The sequence below is a fragment of the Parus major genome, chromosome 6 (assembly GCF_001522545.3).
Source record: "Parus major isolate Abel chromosome 6, Parus_major1.1, whole genome shotgun sequence".
Taxonomy (NCBI): Eukaryota; Metazoa; Chordata; class Aves; order Passeriformes; family Paridae; genus Parus; species Parus major.
This window is the reverse complement of record NC_031775.1, coordinates 22,053,690-22,064,939: the sequence shown is the minus strand read 5'-3', so window position 1 is coordinate 22,064,939 and position 11,250 is coordinate 22,053,690. Positions and strand designations below refer to the sequence as shown.

The window sequence follows — 11,250 nt, the reverse complement described above, 5'->3', positions numbered from 1 at the left end:
TCTGTTATCGTCCGTCATGTTTATGGCTGCTGTTCTCAAGTCTCTGTGAACTGACTCTTTCTCTGCCACTGGAATCAAGGCATCCGGTTCAAATACTCAATATTGCCCCTTCCTGTTCCATTATCACTCGGGTTTGTTTTCAAGTTTATAGCTCTGTGCTATAAAATCATAATCAGTATAGTCACATTTTACATTGTAAATTCACCTTAACCCTGGCTTGAACTTGACATCTACAGAAGGGCTCATGTGCAGAGTTTTAACAGCTGTATAGAAGCTGATAGTTAATTCAAATTACTGTCATTCTAGGATGCATTTTACTTGCATGGCCCCAAGAGGGCTGTGCTGCTACTGGCACTAATGTCAATGTCAAATTCTGCTTTTCAAATAAAAAAGGGCCTCCTGGATATCTTCAAAGGATTTTCCTGTAGGGTAAATCACATGCCAGCTAAAATGCAGAAGGTGAACACTCCCTTCTTCACCCTGTCGGTGGCTTAAGGAGGAGGATTGAAGGTCTGTAACCTGTGGTATTTTTGACATGAATGCTTAGTGACCTGTTATTTCCCTTTTGCCCACTTCTATTTCTTCCTCACCTGCCTTCAGAAAGTGTATTTTTAGCATAGTCTTCCTGGCTGAACATCCTGCTTTCTTTCACCTGAAGGCTCTGATGTGTTCCTTCTTTCCAGTGCTGCAGGTCCCCTGGGGCACATCCGTGTGCAGCAGGGTGACCTTTAGCTATTGCCAAGGCTGAGCTGAGGCTCTGTGGTTTCCTGCATAATAAGCCTGCTTGCTTTAAAATGTGCCAATCTTCTTTCAGCTCTCCTGCTGCTGTTTTATTTCTGTAGGTCTCCTTTTAACCTTGGCTTCTCTCCAGCCACTTTTGGTCCTGGTGATAGAAGAGCATCTGTAACAACAGGCCGTCTATGGGATGGCATCTCTGCCCTCATGGGAGATGAGCCAGCCTTGTGCTCTGGAAGTGAGGGAAGGTGTGCTTGGACTCATTCACTATTTTAGAGACATTATTGTTTCTTTTCTTGATGAGATAATTCTGGTTTTCCTTTCTCATTATCTTCTTAACAGCATCATGGCTAACACAGATCCTTATTAAATACTGCTTATAAATGCAGCATAATTCTGGGTTCCTGTACAGACCTGCTAATTCCCAGCAAGAGCAGATGATGAGCCTTAGTTTCCGGATTTCTTATAAATACAGAATCAAGCTACAATCAAGTCATGAGCAGAGCCATATTGGTTGCATTCTGCCTGTTTTCTTTGTGGTCAGGACAGGTTCAGTGTAAGTAGAAAATAAGGTTCAAGAGACAGTTGAAATGTACAGCTGAGCCCTCTAAGCAAAGGGGACCTGCAGTGGCCAGGGATGGCTGTCATTTATGTCCTGAACACAACAGTGCACCCAGCCTGGCTCTGCACTGCCACCAGACTGTGCCACACATGAGCCAGGGGAGCTCTTAAAACTTATTTCTGTAGATGTGAAACGACCTAAGAATTTTATTGAAAAATTATTCAAGCTTGTCTATTACTAGTCCATGTTGAATTTATTTTCAGAGAATCATTAATCATTTATGTGCAATGATTTATGTTAATACGTTTTTAACAGTCACTAGGAAAATTACATCCCTGGCATTTTTGGTTTTACCTTTTTTTTCACTATGGAAATTATTAGTTTGAAATCTGTGGTCAATACAAGTGAGTGGAGGAATTCATTCCAGCAGTTGAGAGAATGACTATTAACAGATGTAGTTTTTGTGTATTGCATGCCTTTCTTTAAAAGACAGATTGTCACATTATCCCCATGAATCTTTTAATATGCTCAATAGAATGCACCAAGGGCCAGCCTGAGCATTTAAATTCTTTAAAATGGACCTTTTAGGCTGTCATAAATACCTGCTGAGAGATGAAGAGGTGTTGCATTCTCTTCAATTCTGCTTTTTATTTGGTTTTTCTACCTCGTGGTCCTTCTGTAACACTAATTAGTTCAGCAGAAAGAGAATCAAGGCGGCCACAAATGGAATTTTACCATGTCATCTTTAAGAGACCCTTGTTGAATGGGCCAGAGGATATTTACATTGACTGAGGTTTCAGAATGTTGCCATGGATACAAATTTAATCACTGGACAGGTCAAATTTTATTAGTTTTGAGAGAAAAATGGTAATGGCATCTGAGGCAAAATACAATATTGATTGCCTGCTCTGTAACTGCAGAATTCTTTCTGGAGCTGTATCGCCATCTTTACTGGGTTTGGATTTAATGTAAAACAATGTATTTGTGTCAAATACAGCAGTGGTCTGCAGAAGAAATGTTTCCCAAAGTGCAAAAGAGAACTTGCATTTTCTAACTGTGTGGTAAAATAATCTATTTGGAAAAGAAAGTTTAAAATACCTGGTTTTTTTCCAAAGGAAACATTAACATTAGAAAAGTATGTGGTGGAGACTTGGCAAAGATTGAGAAAAATTGTATGTTCCTGTGAGAGCTATTTTGGAGCCCTTGGTGGTGAGGTATCCATAACCTCTGTCCTCTGAATGGATTTTCTGGTGTCCAGTAGGGGAAGCTCAGATGTTTCACCTGTACTAGACAGTGTGAAACTGAGAGGCGTTTGGTACCTTGGAGACTTCCAGTGCTCTCAAATGTGTCTGAAGTTAAGCTGATGAGCATAAAAAATGATCAGGGGAGGATGTAGGGGGTAAAGAGGACATGGAGTCACAGTATGATCTTATAATCCCTGCTTCCTTAAGAATCTAGCCTAAATGTTTTGGCTTACTGAATCATTTTGGCTTGCTTCAGGCATTTTTATTCATACATCTCTTAGGTCTCATTGATAGACTAGGAATTTGCTAATGAGGTGTCATATCTGGGGCTTAGGGTTTTATTCCTTCTTTCTTTCTTTCTTTTTTCATTTCCATCGAAATTTGCTTAAACTTAATGATGTTCTGAGCCTCAGTGCAAACCATGTTTTTCAGCCTGATCTCAGCTTTTCCAAATGACATCTCCAAACAGCTTTTTCTTACAGATCACACTTGGATCTGCATGCGCATCATCTCAGGAAAGGACTGTGTGTCTGTCAGAGCATTTACAAGGCTGCTCTGGACATTGGAGAGCTAAGAACTTGTTCTTGCATGAATGAGCTGGCATTGCTTGTGCTATTTTGACATACACTCTGCTTCAAAGTGTCAAACCCCAGTGATGGGGACATTTGATCATTCATAAACATCTGTTTGGCTGCTGGTTTAGGGCTCTGTGTGGGTCACTCTGCAGGAAGAAGCTCTTTTCCTTAAAGTGGTGTCTGTGCCAAGAGCTGAAAAGAGAGAGTTGGCTGGATCCAGCCAAAGGTTCCGGAAGAGACTTTGTTCTGAATTGCTTATTGATTCCTTCTTGCTGAATGACAGTGTTCTTCCTCCGTCTGGAAAAGGAGATGTTTGCATTCCTGCCAAAGGAAAATGTTTGGGGTTTGTGGGTTTTTTTTCCTTTTGCTGCTTTTTCTTTGGCTTGCTTTTTAATGATTTGCAGCATCTAGATAAGCGTCATTAGCAAAACTTCTCCATGTGCAGCAACTTCATCTATTTTCAAAGAGCTCTACATCACCACTGCATGGGCCAGCATCTACATCCAGGGAAAAAACAGCCAGCCCCAGTGGTGGGAATTTGTCTCATTGTAAGGAAGCTCAAGTTCTCCCCAGCACAGAGAAGAAGAAAATGCAGTATCATGGAGAAATAGCTGTGCTCTGCTGCTTCCTGAGCTTATGGTGAAGTCTGTGTCCACAGCTGCCTTTTATACAAGGGTTTGAGGTTTTATAGAGGTATAAATCTTTCAACATCTGAAGTGTGACTCACTCCTTCCCTCTAGCAGCCTGAGTGTTTAACCCAGTAAGAAAGATGGGACCACAAACGAGGATTTATTGTCCTGTTCCAGCTTATGGTTTCACTGTAGAAGCCTGGTGCATATAAGCAGGCAGCTAAAAGGAACCACTCTGAAGAAGATAGCAATTGAAAAGGAGGCCTGGTTGGAGATAGTCAGAGGTCAGCACTGGCGACATTCAGCCAGGCCTGTCCCTCTTCACTGTCATTTTTCTTCTCATAAAGGAAATGAGAGTGTAGACATGGGCCTCCCTGCCTGTTGCCCCTCTGTCACCTCTGGAGTTTAACACCATGAGACTGCACCAAATTGCTGCAGAGCTCCAGAAATGCAGGAAATTGGGCTGGCCCTCACACTGCAGCCATTTTCCAAAGTAGTTTCTTGCCCTTCCTGCAGCACCTCCGTCCTGCTCCACCACTGTAGCCCCTTCACATTGATATCACCAAAATAAATTCCCAGTTTTGTAATTAGCATCCAGTTAGCTGAGCAAGCAGGAATTCTGTCTGAGGATTGTGCTGGGAACAAAGGACAAGTCAGGCTGCCTATGCTCAAGGGACAGAAAGCAGAAGCACTGGAGAGTGAGATTCAGAATATATTTCATTAGCTGCACAGTCACATCTGCTTTTTATTCCCCCAATGGACTGGGAGACATTCTGTGTGTTAGCATTTCCTAACTGACAGCAGACCAAGGAGATATTTGGACATTTCTTGATCTTGTTTTATGTGCCAATACCTTGGACTTAACTCTGCACATGCTGGCTCCCCCAGGCTCTGCCTGGGCACCCCAAGTTGCTCTGTGCTGTTTTTCTGGGGGCTGCTGGTGAGCTGCACTGCTCCAGCCATGCCCTGGGCCCCCTCCTCTGCATCTGGAAAGTGCCCCTTGCTTCACCCACCTGCAGGGCTGCCCTCCCCAGGGCTCTCACCCTATGGTGAGCAGCCTGTCCAGGGCATGGTCCCTGAGGTCACCAGTGTGACAGGATCAAGGTGTAGCTATGCTGCTGCTGGCCTGCAGCTCTGGTGGAGAAGTCTGTGACTGTCACACTGTGTCTCTGGGGCTCTGAGGCAGATTGCCATGATGTGGTGCAACAAAGCAGGAATGGAAAGGCAACAGGACAGTGTGCCCTGGCAGGGCCACCAGCAGGAAGCTGACTGTGCTTTTTCCTTCTACAGGCACATCTCAAGCAGAACGTGTGTTTATTCCAAATATAAGCCACTGCAGGTCACAGCACCTGTGACTGCTGAATTTAATTGGGAGATGGGTGCACCCTCCTCTCTTCATCTGCTCTTTTGTAAGTCACTTTATCTTCAGGTGTGCAGGCAAAGCACGAGGCTGTTTCTAACCCCTGAGCACACAGGCAGCATGGAGCAGAAATTATGGGTACCTTGGGACTGAACTGTCAGGGGTGTGATGCAAATCACACCCTCAGAGTCCATTTTCTGAGCAAATGAGAGTGCACATGGCCATGGCAGACCTTGCTCCCTCAGCCAGCTGGCCATGGACTCTTCTACACAGCAAGGCCACCATGACAGGCACTGGAGGTGAGCCCCAGACGTGCCCCACAGCCATCAGTGGGTCCAGCCTTACCTTGCAACTCCAGCAGGAGGGGTTGGCAGCTGCATCCCAACACTGAGCTCTTTGCAGGGGCCCAGAGGGACTGCTGGGCACTGAACCAGCTGTGGGCCGGACACTGGGGTGTGTTCCCAAGATGACGCAGCAGCAAAGACAACAAAACAGCTCAGTTTGATCCACACAACTATTTCTTTTTTTAATTATTAACTTGTGCCTTACAATAGAAGAGGAAAGAGTGCGAGCAAACAATTTGCTGGTTCCAGGAACTACTCTGGCAGCACTGCAAGGGCAGCGAGGTCTGATGATGATAACCCTGCCAGGGCACTGACACACAACACACGGAGTCTCCTGCTCTTGCAAAAGCGATTGCTGGCAATTTAAGGCATTGAAGGAAACCTATAGTTGTTAAATCCTATATCAAATTTGGCACAGATTGGAACAGTTAGAGCAGAGACAAGGATGCTTTGCAGGCTGGTGTTCAGGAGTCCTTCAGCTTCCCAGTGCTGACTGGGGCACGATGTTAATCTGGGCACAGGTTTTTCACATGAAGACTGTGCAGCCAAACAAGGGGCCCTCAGACCCTCATATTTGGGAGACAGTGATACCACATGAAGTACTGCACCCCAGCATGGTGGTGCCTTCACCTCAAATGTAGCAGTTCCTGCCCTGTGCCTGCTGCTTATAAACCCCATGTGCCTGGCTTGACTAGTGCTGTCAGAAATCAAGACTGGTCAGTACAAAGAAAAATTAACATTCCTTATAGTTCAAAACTATACGTGGCTGAGATCAGATGTCAGGTGTGGTTACAGTCCAGTTATGGCTATTTCTGTGCTTCTAGGGTTAAAAGTGGACGGCTACAATTCGAGGAGTGGGGAAAAGTTTAGCTGTACATGGATTTGGATAGTAGATGAAGGTATGTAGCCTTGAAACTAGTTACAGTAAACATGTTGAGTTGTTTCCCTCCCCTCCCCAGAGAGCTGGCTCAGCAGAATTCCCAGCTGGCTGCCCCTCGCCCGCCCACCGCAGGAGGAGAGGGAGCGTGCTGTGCATCCGTGTGCCACCACCACAATGACCAACATGCATCTCTAGCTACCTGTCCTGTGTGCCCCCACCCCATTTAAAAGGGAGCAATGTGCCAAGCTCGGCCTCTGTGTGGCAGGACCCGCAAGGAAGCCATCCCTGGGTTGGTGTCCCCAGGGGAGGTTACGTGTTTTTAAGGGAGGCTTCCTGCGAGCCCAGTGCAGCTTTGTGCCCAGAGGAGCAATTTCAAGGCCGAGTGGAGACTGTTCCCCCTCAAATGCTTGTGAACAGGGTCCTGATGGTTACATCTTTGCATTTGCAAGGATTCCTCCATGCAGGTTTAACCTCCCTCTTTTCTTGACAGAGGTTATGGTTCCTTCAATCACTTCAGCCCTGCTGGATGATATTTTAGAGGTCACTTTAATAACCTCTCCTTGCTCCTCCTCTTTGAAGGACAGAGTAGAGGAACTAAAGCTCCTTGGCTGGAAGGAGTAAGTAGGGCTGGGGAGGGAATTGAGTGATGGAAGGCCACCGCTTCCCATGTTGAAGAGGGTCTCCTCTCCCTCCAGCAGCTTCCTGCAATCACATCACAAGGGAAGAGGTTAGTATGGGGATGTGAAACATCTGCAAAACTTGAGAGCAAGTTGTGCCCTGCAGGCAGATCCAAGTCATCACCACAGGTTACACTGCACCATGAAACTGATTCAAAATCATATTTTGGTCAACCATTTCTGGAGGACTTGCAATATGGGGAACATGACAGCAACTTTTTCCCTTCTTTCCTCTCCAGAAACATGAGGAAAATACCCAAAGCACAGTCTTTTGCATCTACTTTTAACTTTGCAAGAGAGACGAGTTTACAACCCCAACTGTCCCCATTAAAAAACACTGCTTCTGGGATGGCTGAGGGATGTGGTTCACAGCTGCTAGATCAAGGCAGGACGTGGAGCCATGCCTGCTCCCCAGGCAGGAGTATGGCAGATCCAGGTGAGAGAGATGAACAACATGCTTGTGGTGCTCCTTGAAAGTATTTTTTGGGCCCTTGAAAATACCCCAGCCTAGTGGGGTCAGGGGATTGGGTTTGGAAAAAGTCCAGGTAGAGCAGGAATAGAGCAGCCTTACCTGTAGGCAGCTATCTCAATATCAAGGGCCATCTTGACGTTGAGCAGGTCTTGGTACTCCCTCAAGTGCCGAGCCATCTCATTTTTGGTGTTTCGCAGGTCATCCTCCAGCTGTCCAATGGTGTCCTGTGAAGGCAAGGGTGCTCAACCCTGTGTTTTGGAACGGGGGCTTCTCCCACAGTCCCACTCTGCTTTGCCCATTATAGAGATAGGGAAGTTGCAATGGGCAGTTGTTCCATGAAGGCACATCCCGCTAGGAGCTTGGGACCATGAAATGTCATGCTAGCAGGGATGAAGAAGAAGGCAGAGCACCAGGCATGGCTTGTGAGCATGTGAGTGTGGGGAGGCTTTAGCCATTGATGGATTTATGCAGTTTCCCATCTGCAGCAGAATCTGTGAGATGGGCAAACAGTGCATGGTAGTGGGACCCCCAGTCCTACAGGGGAGAAGGCAGGCTTCTACAGAGGGAAGTTTTGGGCTTAAACATCATCTAAGTAGAGGCAGTGGCTCAACAAGACAAGTGAAAGCACCCTGCACTGCAGCAGCAGAGAAGAAAGGCTGCAGTCTGCATCTGCAGGGCTTAAGAAGAGTTGGGACATGCTTCCAGGAGGTGGAAGGAGAGGTGCTGCTTCCAGGGGTCCCCTCCAGGTGGGGAAGTCTGCCACCTTCCTGGGAAAATGCCTCAGAGCCCTGGAGTGGGGGATTCTGAATGCAGGGATCTGAGGAGGTTACAGAGACAGAGGACTGCCCTGCAAGAGCCAGGGTGCTCAGCTGGACAACAGTGTCCTTCTAGCATCCTTCCTGTCAGCCTTGCCCTGCCTTTTGTCCCTTATAACCAATTCTACCTGTGATGTGGAGAATTCTAAGGCCAGAACTCCGGCTAACAAAGGAGACTAATCTTTTCTTCTATTTTTTTTTCTCAGAAAACAAGCAGTCTGCATTTTTCCCACATGCATCTAGGTATCTAAGCAGCAGCTTGAAAGCAGTGAAACCTTCTCCCATAGGGCTCTTCCCAATCAGGTTTCCTGCTGCCAGCTGCCCCACTGTGCACCAGAGGAGCGTGATTTGGAACAGGAATGAGTCAGCAGTTTGCACTTAAGCCACGATGTATCCCTTCCTACAGATCCCTGCAATGGTCACTCTCCTGCACCCCCTCCTAGAGTCAGGCCTTTGCAATTGCATTTTGCAGTCCCAGCAAACGATCTTTGTTCTGCCACATCATCCTCATCTTGTCCCCTTCCCATTCCTATTATGTCTTCAACTTCCTCTCCTCTCTAACCTTCCTCATGGACAGTCCAGAGGCAGTCATGGCATGTGGAGCTGCCCAAGGAGCAGGGAGCTGTGCTGACCCTGATGCAGTGGGCCTTGTTCGAGCAGAGCCCCTCAGAGTAGCAGCTCATCCTGAATGCAGCATAGAGCATAGAGCATAGAGTCAGATTAGCTGGGCACAGCCAGACTTGCAGGATATTTAGGAATTGTCCTTGTGGTCTCTGCTTTGACCTGTGCTACCCTGACCATTTTCCACAGCAAAAGATCTGCAAGAAGCTGTGCCTCTGAGGGCATCACTGGGGCATCAACTGAAAAGCCCCCAGGACATGAATGGCTGCTGCTGCACAGATTAAAGCCTCTGCTTCGATGCAGACAGATTGCTGCTGCACCAAGCCAGGACAGGAAGGAATGACTTGAGGTGATCCCCAGCCTGGGACAGCTCCATTCTTGCTGCTGTGACTCTTTGTGCCTCCAGCCCTATTCCCTCTGCCTGTTGTCTGCATGAACAAAAAGCTCTTTCAAAACTGGTTGTCCTTGTTCCTGGTCTGCGCCTCTTCCACACCTGAGCTCTACCAGCTGGTAGAATAAAAACACCCTCCTCACACCACTGCAAACCTGTCCCCTACCAAAAAGCTCTTGCATGTCAGTTCAGATTTGACTGGGCAGCCCACAATTATAAAGACATGCCCCTGCTTTAGCAGAAGGCTTTTAAAAGTTCAGACAATAGAAACATTCTCTAAGACACACTTCCAACCTTTTCCACTGTTTGCAGCCAGGGAAATTACTTAACTGCTACACATGCACATTGCTCAAAAGACTTTTAAGTATTGCTACACATAAAAGAGATCCTGAGTGTCATATAGGAAAGCACTGCCATGCTGTCACTAAAGCAATTTCAATTATGGTGCTGTTTAATCCAGTTGCTTAATTTTTTTTGCCCAGCTGATAGGTTGCTCCCAGGACCCCTCTTTCATATGCCATCAAGAGTATTTATGGTTACTATGTATAATTTTTTCACTATAGATAATATATTGCCTATTTCCATAAAAATTGTTGAAGACCACCTCAACTATTCAGGAAGCTTGCAAGCAGCTTGGAATTCACAAATTCTAGAGCACCTGGCAAAATTTGGCCTTGGAAATGACAAGGCATCCCTTAGGGCCTCCAGGTATGATTAAAGGCAGTTGTTTCAGTATTTAGAAGGAAACAGCATGATTTAGAAATCACAGTTCATTTAACAGCCATAGAACAATCTCATGATTCATTTTATTATAAATCATGAACATTCCCTTGTAGCAAGAAAACACGGTAATGGAATGAGAGATATGGAGCACTCAGTGTCTGCTTTACATGAGTCGTTCCACAGACATAAAGATGCTGGGATCTGTCTGCAAGTCCAGATTTAACCTTTGCAGAGCTCCAATTTCTGCAGTGCAGGTGCCAAGAGCCAGGCAACAGGGCAAAGGGCCAAGCCTGGGCAGACAGCTTCGAGGAATTACCCACAACGATGTGTAGGCAGTTTTGGACCTGATCCTTAAGGGACAGAGCAGGGACAGATCGATGCCCCAAACAGTGCTGCTGTGTGCAGGGATGTCCCCTGCAGGAAGAGAGTTGGAGGGGATGTCCTGGCCTGCTTCCCCAAAATCTGCCCTGTGGGTTTTTGCCTCTGGATAAAGGATGAAGATGACAGGCAATGCAGTGGTGGGGCAGAATCTGTGTGCAGGGCAGAGAGGCACAATGCTGGCTGGTGGGAAGGCTGCAGGGATGCCTGGTGCTGCGCAGCGCTGCAGGGACACTGCCTGCATGGGTGGGTGCTGCGCAAGGAAAGAGGGGTGGGTGCCGCTCCGTGCTTGGGGGTGTTTTGTGTAGCGAGGCACCGATCGGGACAGCGCAGGCAATGGTGCTGAGCGATGCAGGCGCGGAGGGGGAACCGCTGGTGTCCAGCGCTGCACAGAACTGCGGGAGGGGCTGCTGCAGGGAACAGAGCTGCGCTGGACCAGGGGAGGGAGAGTGCGGGGTCGCGGATATCGGTGCGGCACCGCGCCGGGTATTTGCGTGGGATGAGATTCCCGGTGCTACACATTACAGGGAGCGGCTGCTGGGATGAAGGTGCCGACTGGTGCGGATGGCGCGGGAGGAGGATGCTCGGTGCCACCAGTGCCCGGCGCTGCCCGGTGCCAGGGGAGGGGACAGTGACGGTTCCCGGCGCCGCCCGGCTCACCTGCAGGCCGGCGGCCTCGGCGTTGTGCCGCTCCTCCAGCTCCTGCAGTTGCCTCTCCAGGGACTGGTGAGCTCCGCGCAGGCTCTCCATTTCTACCAGGCGCGCCTGGAGCTGGCGGCGGCACTCGCCGGCCTCCCGGCGGCTGGCCCGCACGGCCTCCTGGCTGCGGGCAGCCCGCTCGTGC

General features: G+C 47.9%; 1 protein-coding gene across 1 annotated transcript in view; it reads right to left on the bottom strand.

Moving 5' to 3' along the window:
- Positions 1-5,605: 5,605 nt before the first annotated feature.
- INA (internexin neuronal intermediate filament protein alpha) overlaps positions 5,606-11,250 on the bottom strand; it is a 6,200-nt gene continuing 555 nt past the window's right edge. The window contains exons 2-4 of the mRNA XM_015632469.2: positions 11,067-11,243; positions 7,578-7,702; positions 5,606-7,031 (exon numbers count right to left, since the gene is read on the bottom strand). Of these exons, the coding sequence (XP_015487955.1) occupies positions 6,758-7,031; positions 7,578-7,702; positions 11,067-11,243 (576 nt within the window). The 3' untranslated portion in view covers positions 5,606-6,757. The remainder of the gene's footprint in view (positions 7,032-7,577; positions 7,703-11,066; positions 11,244-11,250) is intronic.